General features: G+C 41.2%; 1 protein-coding gene across 10 annotated transcripts in view; it reads right to left on the bottom strand.

The window, feature by feature from the left end:
* The window catches only part of LOC133490858 (plexin-A1-like), a 225,093-nt gene that overhangs the window by 173,628 nt on the left and 36,655 nt on the right, over nt 1-14,810 (bottom strand). For all 10 annotated transcript variants that reach the window (XR_009792303.1, XR_009792305.1, XM_061801434.1 and 7 more), the window contains exon 3: nt 2,480-2,662. Coding sequence is in view for 8 of the 10 variants with exons in the window: in XM_061801434.1 (XP_061657418.1) it covers nt 2,480-2,662 (183 nt within the window). In the remaining 2 variants the exon portion in view is untranslated. The remainder of the gene's footprint in view (nt 1-2,479; nt 2,663-14,810) is intronic.

Genomic DNA, 14,810 nt, shown 5'->3' with positions numbered 1-14,810 from the left:
CCTGAATATTGTGTCTTTGCTTTTTGCAGATGATGTGGTCTGTTGGCTTCATCAAGCTTTTATCTCCAACTCTTAGTGTAGCAGTTTGCATCTAAGGGTAAACTGGCTCAGACTAAAATCAGCCCTCCAAATCTAAGACTATGGTCCTTTGTGGGAAAAAGGTGGAGTGCCCTCTCCACATCAGGAATGAGATCCAAATGCAGATCTCCAAGTATCTTGTGCTCTTTTTCACAAGTGAGAGAAGAATCAAATTGGTGATCATCTAGCGGATCGGTGCAGCATCTGCAGTGATGCGAATTTTGTATCAGTCTGTTGTGGTGAAGAAGGAGCTAAGCTGAAAGGCAACGCTCTCAATTTACCGGTTTACCAAATCATCTACAACCCACCCATGCATAACCATACCAAACCATGTCATCATAAATATAAGTAAACTACTAAGGCTGGTTTCTAAATTAATTTCCTGATACCTAACCCTGAGACTTATTTATGCCTCTTTAGTAGTTTGATTGATACTAGAACAAAAGAATGTTTGTAACAAATAAGCCCACACAGGGGAAGCCTCTATCTCCTTCCAGACGTCAGAATAACAGCGCTCCGCCCGCCCACCCACCTAACCCCTTCCCTCGTTGCATTGGCCCTCCAGATTTGAAATGCACCACACCGCTTGAGGGGGACAATCGCTGATTCATGAGGTAGGGCAAGTGACTGTGAGTCGGGGACCTGGCAGTCAAGGTGAGATGGAGGATGCTAGTGACATGGCTATGCTCCTGAGGCCGCTCCTCTCAGTTTGGATAGGGGCTCCCCGCTCATGGCCCGAGGCTGTTCCCTGGGTTCCCGCCCTAATCATTCACTTCTCGGGTGCCTCTATCCGCCCTCCTTTCCCCACAAATAAGGGGCATTCTCCCGTCTTCGGACTGGGCTGCAACTGGGCGCATCATAGGGCCTGCAGGTTGTGGGGGGCTGGTTGCTCTCCTGGGGTTGGGGTGGCAGGGTTTAGGAAGCAGTGATGGAGTGGGGTTGGCTGCACAGGTGGGATTGGGTCCCTACGGCCATAACCGTGTGGCCAGTTGACAGGGTGCGCCGGACATGGCGGCGGACCACCCTGCGTCCTTGGAGCGGTCCTGTCCACAGGTATGTGGACCCCTGTTCCCGGTTCTGTCTTCAATTGATTGGGTGGGATCCTTAGCCTCCGCGTTGCAGGCACAGCTATTATAGAACATTTCTGTGAATTCACTTGAATATATCTATAGGCACACACTCTTGGCATTCTTTCACTGGGTGTGGGACTGCTGCCGCATTGCAACAAATAACTCATGTATACGCAAAGTGCTTATCTATACCCCCCCCAAAAAACAGACTAATATTCTCTTTCTATAGACTTCTATAACTCACTAAATCAGTCCCACCATATTTCAGTTAACTAACTACTTCACAATCCTTGTCTTGCATGCTTCTTCTCCTGTTCTTGTCCTGGCCTACCTTGTCCTATCTTTGCTTCACAGGGTGTAGCACTACAGTCTCGGGCAACACCCATACTTAGTGGTTTTTGTTTTTTTTTTTTTTGTTTTTTTTGTAGACATGGAAGGACTTTTCTCATTCTGGTTACAGTTAGCACTTTGTCTTTTGTCTCTCTCCCCCTCTCTAGAAATTCCGTTTTGTTTGACTGATCGACTCTGATCTTCAAAAAACTTCAATTTTAATACACCTCTACTTACAAAACCAATTCATCCCGAAGTCATTTCGTCATGTGAATTTTTCACAAGTAGAAGCGCATTTTTACATTGAAATAACCTAATCTGTTCCTTTATCGTTATTAGACATTCGTAAGTAGATACCACTGTACTGAGAAATCACAGAGGAAACTGAAAAACTCCACTGTGACACAGTACAATTGTTCCGGTATAAAGGGGGTGGCAGATTCTCCTTTCAGCTTGATCTAACAGCCGAACAGGACACACGCAAAAAAAAGAATACATTTGAATTAGGACATGAGTCTTCTCAGATAAAATGGCATTTTCCTGGTTGATAGTCACATATGTAAAAAAGACCATGTGAATTAAGGGTGGGGAGTAGGGTGGAGAGATGATTCACATAATATCTTCCATTTTAACAAAACAAAAAATCTCATGTCTGGATTTAACTGTTGATTTGCCAAAGCGGCTGGTGATATCAGAGTGGAGAATACACAATTGTCACTCTCTTACAAAATCCAAATAATCTGACTCTACAGAGAAAAATCACCATTTAAAATAAATATGAATTGCCATTTCCATAACATTGACATACTTATAAATCAACTTGCAGGAACAAACGCGTCATTAAATGAATTAATTTCTTTAATGCAACACATGAATCAAAATGGTGTGCCTGCATGATGAGCAATAAAAGATCTGAAAGCATTTTCCAGTAATCAACGGTCGCAAAAAGATGAACTACGACTCAATTTTGATGAAACACAGATTAAATGTCCTGGGCCTACCTTTTTCATCCGCCCACCACGAGTGCCCATGAAGGCCACAGTGTGTCCACGGTAGTCATAGGCCGCCACGGAGGTCATGCCGTCGTCCTTATCCACGTATAGTGGGATGCCCTCAATGGTGGTGGTGCCCCCAAGAGGTTGGTTGAAGTCATGGCCGCAGAAATGATCGTCGATCTGCAACGGCTAGTTGAGACAGCAAGAAAGAGAAACATAAACGACTCCATTAACACTTTTAACTCCCTTGTCTCGTTAAAATGACATTTATTGTTAAAGATGCAGGAGCCTTTCAGTCTCTTCAGCACTTAGTCGGCATTTTATGCAACAGGAGTAAATGCAACACATGGTAGATTTAGTGAGGAGCTATCTGAAATTCATGGGTGTCGTATGTTATATTAACTTAAAGACATGACATGATCTTCAGACAATGATATTTGTGATTTATTGTAGGGATGAAAGTCCACTCAGCGTCTTTTAGTAGTCAGTGATATTCAAAACAACAAATGAGCCACCAGGAAGAAATTACTTCCTTATGTCACATTTATTTCACTGGACACTCCATTGGCAATGTAGTTTCTAATAAGAAACCAGCCAATCAGGCAGCACAGAGTATAAAGGGATAACTGTGAACACATAATCAGGATATGAGCAAATGACAGGAAATAAATTGTAGGTCAAATTAGCACATAATCATCACAGAGTATATGTGCATCGATACGGAAGTACGATGGTATGTCACAGTTGATTTACTTGAAAGTGTGTATGTGTGTGTGCGTGACTTTACGTGCGTGTACAAATACCCGTGTGTGTGTGTGTGTGTGCGTGTGTGTGTGTGTGTGTGTGTGTGTGTGTGTGTGTGTGTGTGTGTGTGTGTGTGTGTGTGTGTGTGTGTGTAAAATAGCCGTCTTATACAAAGCAGGTGATAGCCTGATGTTCCCTTGAACGGACATGAGTAACGGTTATAATCATCTAGATCAGCGTTTACATGGGGACGAAAGACACAATCACAACAGTGAAAAATGGGAATAAGATCGACTCCGGTGTTTATAGTAGATACACAATTGCACACATAAACGCATTAACCAATACAAAAGTCAAAAAGCAAGATGTGACTAAGTAATGAAGGAGAAAGAAAAAATATATCTACTCCATGATGCTGCTATTTGGACAAGGCAACATGGTAATGAAAAATAGATGGATAGGTGCTATTTGGGCTATGCGCATCTGGCACAACACAAACTACTGAAGCAGAATGAAATATTTCATGCTGGGTTTAAACTTGTATAGTAGGAGAGGAACTGTGCGGGTCCACGTTAATGTCATTGTGTCTCAAAAACATTTGGGGTGGTAGAGCTACAGCTATTTTTCATTGCAACCACTTTATTTTTCTTCAGAGATCAATGACAGAAACATTGCCACTATAGTACTGAGTGAGCAACCAATCAAAGTGCTAGGATGTCGTCCCTACTCATTGCCACTAGGGGGTAAAGTTGATATCTGAGAATTGCGATAATAAGGCATATAATATGATATTTATCTTTGTCCTGGAGACATCATGCATTGGCATTTTGGCTTTGCAAAATCATCTGAAAAATGCCTATTACGAACACAACGTTTGAAATTATGGTGGTCAACTGCAAAACTGGGAGAGTAAACTGGGATTTTCTCTGCTGTGCATGTACTGTCGAGGCCAAATTGACCAAATTAGAAATGAGAAACAACTCGTAATTTCTCATATTTAGACATCCAAGTGCATGTTTTTTTAACAGTCTTGCCAGATATTTCACTTTAATGTAGCCTGTTACATAAGATCTTTCAGTTATGTGGTATCTCACCCTGAACACAAGGGAGCACTCTGTAAAAGAAGTACATACAGTACATCAGAGAAGAAGTAGAAATGCAAGATGGAGAAGAACATAGAGGCCAGTGAATATACAAGGGGGAATACAGTTGTTTCTGTTAAGTTAACTACGAAATAAAGTGAGTAAAATGAAATGCAACGCTACTTCTGTTTGAAAGAGAATTTCCACATGTCTCTCTTCTCCCATCTGCACCAAAGTCACCTGCCATACTGGTAAAGTTTTATCAATGTGTTAGTATTGCAGTGTTTTTTGTTTTTGTTTTTCATCGTACAAGTAAAACGTACCTTATCGGCACAAATAGCACTGGAAGTATCGGTGAATCCCTAAACACATATGAAAACCACATCTTAGAGTGCAGCAATCGCTACCTCACCACCTGAAAGGATGAAAAACACTGTTGAATGTATGACGGAATGTTGGGAACTTGTCTGAACAAGCCCATAAATATGTTTTGAAATAAATAATCTGCAACTCTAAATACAGGCCTTCTTTTCCAAACCTCACATCTGAAGCATATAAACTGTTACACACGTACATATATAAAATCACTTTAGTTGGCATTTGTTTATGCAGGGAGCCAGACTTGTGAACTAATCTGGATTCCCAGTGTCTGTCGCGCATACTCACAGTACCGCGCCAAACACACGCGAGTGCGATCGCCATCTTCCCAACACCCAACACAGGATGCTAATGGTTTGTTATGTTTAGACTCACTTGCATCATTACCATAGAGTCAACAGCTTAGACTGAGGCACAGCAGAGCATTCAGGCAACGTGTCTGCAGACAAATGTGCCCTCACACAGACATGACATCTGCTTGCAATTGTGGGTCGTGTAGACGTTGTAATTCCTGCAGCCAGCCTGCTCCATCATTAGCCCTTCATTAACTCACACAGGACGTGCTGCATCACTTTCAGCCACCAGGGCAAATTTCATTATTTTAAATCTAATTCTACATGTGATGTGTCACAAAATTTCATTCAACCACTGTCACTTTGCAAGTTATTACTTGGAGTACATCATTATAGTATAAAGCTTAATAGCAGCACCATCACTCATTAGGTTTGATCTTACAATTTAAATTGACTAACAAAACTCTGTATTTGTAATGTAAGCTCTCTGAAACAAATCTATTGGTTCTGAGCGGTGAGACCACATAGTCCAATCATGGTATCATCGCGAAGTGCTACCTCTGTGGCATCCCTATGCTCGGCTCAGTCACTTGAGGGCATACAGTATTTACAAGGCATCTAGGGACTGCAATAATGTACTAACGAGCCCGACAGCAATGACCTTGTTATTATTGGTCTCTCCAGTGTTACTGGACCAAAAAAGCATTTCCACAAGATTGGCCCATAACGGTGAAGTAGAGTTTAGCCAGATGTGCGGCGGATTTACAACCGTCACAAAAACACATAGAACCCAAAGAGAGGTGGGAGGTCGCAGGTGTTCAACTTAACAAGCTGGTCGCACTTTCCCACTATCTGCCTCTGACTCCCCTGATACGACCTCGCAACCGGGCCCATTTGTGGGTCGACTTCAATCCCCCCATCCCAAATACCTTACACACAGGACAGGACATAGAAGCCTCTTTGTGTGTTCATCTTGCACTACTTGAACAAAACAATATTTATTTCCTCCAGTGCTCCTCTTGTACTGTTTTTTTTTTTTTAACAGTCATCCATTTACGTTAAGATTGGTCAGGGGTTAAGTTAAAATCAAGCAAATAAAAGTCACTACAAAAGGTGTGGAATTGGAACAACGGGGCACCTGTTGAGAATAAAGTCAAAATATACATTTTTAGATTTGTCACTGACTTTTTTATTTCTTAACAAACCCACTTTAAAAAAAGCAACCAGAAAACAACTGACTGAAGCATCACAAACTCAGCTAACAGCAGTACGATTTACTTATCAGCCGATTGATTGCCTGGTACCCGAGCTGTACCTACCATATCAGTGCTTGTTGTAATGTCAAACCATCAATTTTCTGAGCCACTTAGCCTCAAAACGGTTGTGCGAGTCCTGGAACCAATCCCAGGTATCTTCAGGTAGTAAGCAGTGTACACCCTGAACTGGTTGCCAGCCAATTGCAGGGCACATGAAGACAGACAACCATCACACTCAGAATCACACCTAAGGCCAATTTAGAGTGTCCATTAAATGCATTTTTTGGGGATTTGGGAGGAAATAGGAGTGCCTGATTCGCTCAAAACCCATGTAGGACATGAACATGTAAACTCCACACAGGCGGGGCCGGGATTTTAACCCCAGTGAGACCTAAGTTCAAGCCAGTTGCTCTAACCAGTTGCTCCACCATGCTGCCCTTGTTTAAAGGGGAAATCCAGTGCTTTGCATGAACAGTGTATCCAATAGGTCATGTAATATGTACCCTATTTTGACAATGTGATGTTCAATCCACTCTCATTTAATAGTGTTTTGAGAAGATTTTTATCGACAATTACGAATATTCAAGGGTGCTGCCATTTTTGTGAGTCACATGATCTATGTGCGCAGATGTGATGTGTACCGTGCCACAACAAAGGCTCGATTACATGGGACACCCTTTATGCCCAACACCGATTTCTCGTATTTATCCTCATCTGACGAAGAAATAGCAGTATCGGTTGATCTGGAAGACTGAAGAATACGGCCATACAGATTTAAACCTGTGACTGTAATTAATGTTGAATATTCGGATGGTTCTTCGGGCAGAAGTCTGACTATTCGGAGGCCTACGAGTGACAACAAGTGCGTAAACAAAGGTCCCCGGGAGCTCCTGGCTGGTTCTCCGGATGGGAATGTTGCGGACTATGTCAAGTGAGTTCTGGCTGCGGGTCACGAGCCTAGCTTTGGCGTCCAGGGCTAACAGCCTCCGCCGCCTGGAAGCTCGGCTTGCGGCCGGGCGCCGGAGCTCACTCATCAGACTCCGCGTCATTCCCGTCCGAAGAGCCATCCGTGGCTGCCGGCCCGGAGCTCCCGGAGGCCTTTGTTTACACATTTGTGTCGCTCGTAAGCCTCTGAGTGGTCAGACTCCGCGTCATTCCGCCTGAAGAACCATCCGAATATTCAACATTATTTACAGCCACAGGTTCAAATCTGTATGGACGTATTCCTCCCTCTTCCAGATCAACCAATACTGCTTTTTCTTCGTCAGATGAGGATAAATAAGAGAAATCGGTGTTGGGCATAAATGGTGTCCCATGTAATCGAGCCTTTGTTGCGGCACGGTACACATCATATCCGCACACGTAGGTCATGTGACTCGCAAAAATGGCAGCACCCTTGAAAATTCGTAATTATAGATAAAAATCTTCTCAAAACACTATTCAATGAGAGTGGATTTAACATCACATTGTCAAAATAGGGTACATATTACATGACCTACACTGTTCATGCAAAGCACTGGATTTCCCCTTTTAGGGTGTTGCAAAAATCTACATAAAATGTAGGTATACATTTTTGGGTGTTTTTTTTTCATAGGTTGTTTTTTTTTTTTTTTTGAGGAGGTTACTTTTTACCATTTGATGAAATGTCGCCAGCCTAGCAAAGACTTAGTTGGCAGCTATCTAGAGAATTTAGTAATAAGTAAGTTCCACGCTTTCTGACTGTTTCGTCTGGAGAATATTTTCAGAATACTCAATAAATAAAATGTTTGGTTGAATTTATATAAGACAAAACAAACTACCAAAAGGATTTGGAGGACATCTGGTCAAAGCCTTTCAATCAGTAAAATGAAGTATAGCTGCAATGTGAGAATCCTTCAAGCTATTTTATCAATTCTTGTTCCAAAGAGTGCAAAGGCACACAAAAATCACCCATTTGCCAAAGGTCCTCTAATCTGGCAGGCAGGACAATGTTGAGATCAAGGCTCAGAGGGGGTCTGCACCATCTGTTGCTGGACCCCTTGTTGTTTTTCACACTGATCTGTAGGACGGGCAGCATTGTTGGAGTGATTGTCATGCTCCAGAATTAATTTGGCACAGTAAAACGCCTCCCTGATGTTGTGAGATGACGGCTAAGAATCTGCCTGTACAGTACCTTGTAGTAGTGAAGAGAACTGTGAGGACGAGGCATAAAACAAACCTTACTCTGCCAGCTTCATAGTTCAACGTCTATGTGATGTCCTACTGAGCCCATGTGTGAATACAGCAGGCCATTGTCAGAATTTCACAGCAATCAAGCAGGCTTGGTCATGAGACTGGAATGGAACCAGAAAAACAAAAACATCCGGAGATGAAAAGGAAAGCCTAATTCACCAGTGTCAAACTTAAGGCCCAGGGGCTAGATTTGGCCCCCCACACCATTTTATGTGGCCTGTTACAACAAATCACGTATGTGTACTTTGTTTTCCTTGCTAAAATCTATTTTCTATTTTGGTTACCAAGCCCCTTTTAAAAAAACAGTCCATTGAATTAAATTTACTATTCAAATTAGTGATTCATTGTTTCTATTTCATATGTAATAATATTATGAGGCATTTATATATGTATATGGTTTCAGAGTCAAAACAGCCCTCAGAGGGAAACTATAATTATATATGACAAAATTGAGTGAGGGACTCCTGGATTAAATCGATGTTAACCAATGATTCTAAACCAAATTAAGTATTTCTTGTCAGAATAGATCGATAATCTAATATCCTATAAAAGGCTAAATATGTTTTACAACCGGCGGCATGGTGGAGCAGCTGGTAAAGCAGAGGCCTCACAGTTCTGAGGACCCGCGTTTGATCCCAGCCCCGCCTGTGTGGAATTTGCATGTTCGCCCTATGCCTGCGTGGGTTTTCTCTGGGGACTCCCACATTCAAAAAACATGCATCATTAATTGGACACTCAAAATTGCCCCTAGGTGTGATTGTGAGTGTTGCTGTTTGTCTCTATATGCCCTGCGATCGGCTGGCAACCAGTTCAGGGTATACCTCACCTCCTCCCCGTTGACAGCTGGTATAGCCTCCAGCACTCCCCGCGACCCTCGTGAGGATAAGCAGCAAAGAAAATGGATAGATGGATGTCTTACAACCCATGTTTGCATAAACCGTTTGCAAAACATTTTATAACCACTTGTATAGGTCTTGAGATCATATCTGGCTGTAATGGTCCTCTGTTTTGATCTAATCTACTTAATCTACCAGAGAGGCAAGAATTTATTTATATGTTTATAAATGTTGACATAGTACGCAGATGTGTACACCTGCACTGTATATGCTCTGTAAGCCAGGTTTTCAAACCATTTGGGTCCAGGAACCCACAAACTCCAAACAGGCGGGTCCGGCATTGAACCCGGGACTTCAGAACTGTGAGGCCAATGCTTTACCAGCTGCCCCACCGTGCCGCCCGATTTAAATGATGCAACATCATAATTTGTTGCAAGTTATTTTGCACATCCCAAAGAATCAGAGGAAGCCACATTCAAAATCACTCTTGCAGGCATTGTATGATATTTTGTTCAAACTAATTTCATTTCATGTACTGTTGTTATGGATTTGTAGTGACTAAGACAAAGAGATGCTGACAGAATATGGATGGTCTTTGGCCCTCAAATAATAATGTTTGTATAATATATAATATATTATATAATATTTTAATATTTACTCGAAAATTTTACATGAACTGAATTGACCACCAACTTTACTCAAAGCAAAACGGCATTTTCGTATATTAATGCATCCAAAAAAACCTGTTGTCTGTCCCCTCGGGCCCCTGGCGCAAGTATTATTTCTAGCTTTAACCATGTAGAGAGAGCATTATGACAGCCACGAATACCTTTTGTTCCATTTGTAGGGTGATACAAGGACAGAGTCCCCTGCGTTGTCCTTGCCCAAGATCTCTGCTGTACATAGTCAGTGTCACCCCTGGCATCACTCTCATACACAGACACACACACACACACACGCGCATGTATATGTGCGTGCAAAAAGACACGAACACACACAACCAGAGACCTTTTGCCAAAGTCTTGAATGATGAATGTGTGTCGAGAAATAGAGTGAGAGTGGGGTGGGGAGTGGAAACCAGGAGGAGAAACATGGAATAAGACCAAGGGTCAACAGTGAGCTCGTCGTCACTAATTAGATCCAATGCAGAGAGAGAGTTTGGATTAACTTAAAAGAGTTGCTTGCCAGACTGGCCTTGCTGTAGTTTTCTGGGCAAAACACCTCAAATCTATTATGGCCATAATTGTGCACTATCACAACTACAGTAAATGAATCAACTTTTTTTTTTTTTAATGACATTGTGCATCAGAAAAAAATACATATACTTTTTGTACAAAACGTGCTGAATATTCAGCAGACCTTCTAAAGTCAAACACTCCTAAGATCATGCAATTCAGAATTTTATCAAATATTTCAAAAGAAAAGGAAAAATGGCTGTAAGGTCCAACAAAATCTAAACTTCGAGTCATCAGCATATTTCATGGGACGGGCTGCCTTATACTGCAGAAAGGAACTGGCGATGGCAAAAAGGAAAAAAAAAACTGGTTAACAAAAAGTAGGAAACTGTGACGAGCATCTCTATCCTGAAAGTACAATTTGGCATTCATCAACAACAATAATAATAAAATAAGAACAGAATTTCTATTTCCATTTTCAACACTGCTTAACTCGGATAGGGTGGCAGGGCACTGGAGCCTATGCCAGCTGACTTCAAGCAAAAGGCAAATTTCACCCTGAACTAGTCACCAGTCAGTCACAGGACACATAACACAATTGTGCACCAGTAATAAATTCTCAGACAGTTTTTGCTTTGAACTTGGGTTTCACGCTTGGAGTTTTCAAACATAGGCCCAAAAAATAAAATAAATGTCTATTCATTAATGTATTATGTTCATGTGCATTCCTACGACTTTCCTCAGTCAAAAGTGGCAGAAAGCACATTCTTTCTATATTAAAGAGGGAGCTGCATTGACACTAGATACCTTGTCCAGTTAAATAATGCATTCACTTGTGTTTGTGTGTCCTTTCTAATATACAATAGACTGGGGAAGAGGGTGGACTTTCAAACTTTGGATGAAGAAGTCAACAACACTCTGAGAACTGAGAACGGAACTGGTTGGTCTTTAGTTCTCCACAGTAAGCCAATACTCTATCTGCTCTTTAATTGGTGGTTAATGAGGGCAATGTGGGTGCAAGAGTGCATGCGTGTTTGCGTGCGTGGGTGTGCATGTGTGTGCATATGTTTGTACATGTGACAGGGCAAGGGGTGCAGCAGGGATGTTAAACATCTGTTTAACAGATGGGTGGCACTTGAGGCTTTGAGCAGCTTAAACAGACCCACACACTTTTTAATGTTTGTGTGTGTGCATCATGTGAGTCCAAGAGAAGTGTGCCGAGTCAAATGCATGAAAGTGTACCACTTTAACTAGACGTCCACATAAGGAATATGGCAGCCAGCCTTAATAACGAAAGGTTATCTGCACCTCACAGCTGGGCTATGATGCACAAAACTTGCACAGGTTGGCAAATAAAACAATGAAATAACCTCCAACCAGTACAGTTGATATATTGTTGATTTACAAACGTGGGCATCCTAGACCTATGGTAACTACTGTACCATACTGGTGCCAGTCATATTAGCCAGCAGAGAGACTGTATAAAAAGTAGGATGTCCGGGACATCCTTAGTTTCCACATTTTTTTTTTTTTCACTTATTCTCCTTTTGTCTGAATTCCCTTTTTTTCTTGATAGGAAACAGGTGTGGTGATCATCGTTAGCACTTCATCAATTTAAAAGGAATCATATGGACAAAAGTAGTGGGAAATCATACATCATAATGAATTACACAATTAAATCCAGAGTGTGGCCATAACAGTGGACGTCATATTGGACAATTGTAAGCTTCCAAGTTTGTGAGTATAAAGTTAATGGGAGATCTTTTTCTGTTCCAGCGTGAGTATGTCCCCGTGCACGGATCAAGGTCCGCACTGGTATGCTTGAATGAGTTTTCGGGTGGATAAACACATTTGGAATAAACTATGACCACAAAAATTGAGCCAGACCCTTCTCTCATGCAAAGACGAGAAACAGCAATGACAGTTCATTATATCTTGCATTATAGCTTCACTTGAGCCAAATTGCTCTTTCTATGTACTTTCTACACAAACCAGATGACACTCTTAAAGTCGTGCTGCCCATCCGAGCACAGCAGAGCAAAATCTGTGTAATCGCAACTAAAGCCATTCCTGACAGCCCTAATCCAATTACATCGGACCACTACGGGAGCTCACCCAGAAGTGCAAGCCTCAAATCTGCTGTCACGGAGGAGTGTGCACAGCAAATTTCAACACACAGGTGCAGCAATGCAACTGTGGACACACAACACACAAAGGAATGTTCTTCCACTTATCTGCTTGTAAATTTATTTCCCAGATTACAACGACACTTTATAAAGCAACACACAATTAGTGGTTTCATTGAATTTTGAAATGATAAAGGATAATACCATGGAAATCTACTTTGGAGAATTTTGGAGCTTTGAGTTTTGGAAAATTAATTTGTGAAATGATCTTTGGGCAACGCCGTGACATCAGACTTTGCCAATTACATTCCTATAGAACATATAGTCAGAAAGAATAAATTCTTGTATTTAGCTAGGTAATAAACAAATATTTGATCTGGAATAAAAATATAAAAGGTGACAAATGCTGAAAATCATAATTAAAACCACACAAATAACCCTCCTATCAGATCTAATATCTTTTTTGTGAGGGGGGCAAAAGAAGTTATGTTACTTTTTCAAGTAATTAAAAAAATGCTCAGAGCCAACCAACGTCCTTAATATGAAACAGCAATCAATTTTTATACTGCAATTGTATTATTCATGACACACAAGTACCAACACCAACAGTGCATACACTGCTTTCAATAAATGATCATACACTTTAAACAAACATATTCAGTTAAAACCTTTAAGACCCTCTTTTTGTTTATCAAGTTAACTATTGAGCGAGAGATTTAAATTTGTGGTAAATTTCCAAAGAAAAAGAGTTCAGTCCCTGTGGCCTTAAACTCAGAAATACTCAAAATCCACAACAAGCTGATGCTCTTGTAAGAAAGTAAATGGCCATTAATCTACCCTGTCATGTGCCCGTGTTAACAATGAACAACACTGTTCGATGAAATTGCTTCACAGGCGCTATTCTTAAATCCTCCTTTAGAGAATTACCTATAAATTAGGAAGATTTCACAAGTAACACGCAAATCCGGCTGGAGGCTAGAAATATCACAAGACGCATAATTATGTACGTCAAACTGGATGTCAGTAGATTCGAAAGCCCAGAGGTGTGTAGCATTTTGTGTGTCTGTGTGAATAACCTCAAGACGATCAAGAGAAAACATTCATTCATTTTACAAGCCGCTTATCCTCACAAGGGTCATGGGAGTGCCGGAGCCTATCCCAGCTATCAACGGGCAGGAGGCAGGGTACACCCTAAATTGGTTCCCAGCCAATCGAAGGGCACATGAAGACAGACAACAGTCGCACTCACAATCAGATCTATGGGCAATTTAGAGTCTCCAATGAATGCATGATTTGGGGATTTGGGAAGAAACCGGGGTGCCCGGAGAAAACCCACACAGGCGGGGCCGGAATTTGAACACTGGTCCTCAGAACTGTGAGGCCAACCTTCTAACCAATTGGTTCACCGTGCCGCCTCAAGAGAAAACAACATCTCATTAAAATTATTTTCTCAAAGAAATGTTTTCATTACTAAACCAATTGTTGAGCAAAGAAACAAATCCGTGTTCAAGTTAATGGGAATGGGAATCTCGAGTCTTTAACTGGAATCGCAAAGTTACACTTGTTCGTCTCGTGAGGACCGAAGTGTCATTTAAATGATGGTCATGATCATCTCTGACCCATCAAAGCCTACAAGTACCAATGCGCATGGCCCAGCTATGCAAATACATGAACTTCTCTGCGTCGTGCGGATTTCCAATAATCATGTAAAATTGCACATGCGCCTGTTTAAATAATTTGAGTATAGAACACTGAAAATTGGGTGACAACGTGGGCATAACTTGCAGCTGTTGTTACAAGAATTTAGTGAGTCCGTACAACTTTTCATCAAGAAATCAAAGCATTTAGCAATCATATTCGATTGTTTTACTCTTAACGTCTTTTAACACTTTGAATGTTTAAAGGAATGATATGAACGGGAATCGTGTGACTAGACTCGTGCATTTTACTTTTAATATTCATCAAGATAATTACAACAAGGTGTTTGGTATTAACAGTGGTTTAATGGGTTTTGCACTACCCTGTAGCAGTGAAGAATTGTTTTAATCTTAATAATAATGAACAATAATCGGTTTTCATTTATAGAGAGCCTATCAAGCAATCGAGGATTTTGTTTCAAAAACCATCTTTCCAGTTACAAGTTTTACAATGGCAGTTTAATTTCCTTTGGGAAAAATTGTTTCAAAATCAGATGTACAGTAATTGGTCTGAGGTTCACTGGAGTCTGATGAAAGAT

The sequence above is a fragment of the Syngnathoides biaculeatus genome, chromosome 2 (genome assembly GCF_019802595.1).
Source record: "Syngnathoides biaculeatus isolate LvHL_M chromosome 2, ASM1980259v1, whole genome shotgun sequence".
Taxonomy (NCBI): Eukaryota; Metazoa; Chordata; class Actinopteri; order Syngnathiformes; family Syngnathidae; genus Syngnathoides; species Syngnathoides biaculeatus.
Note: the sequence above shows the minus strand (reverse complement) of the source record. Positions and strands in the feature narration are given on the sequence as shown.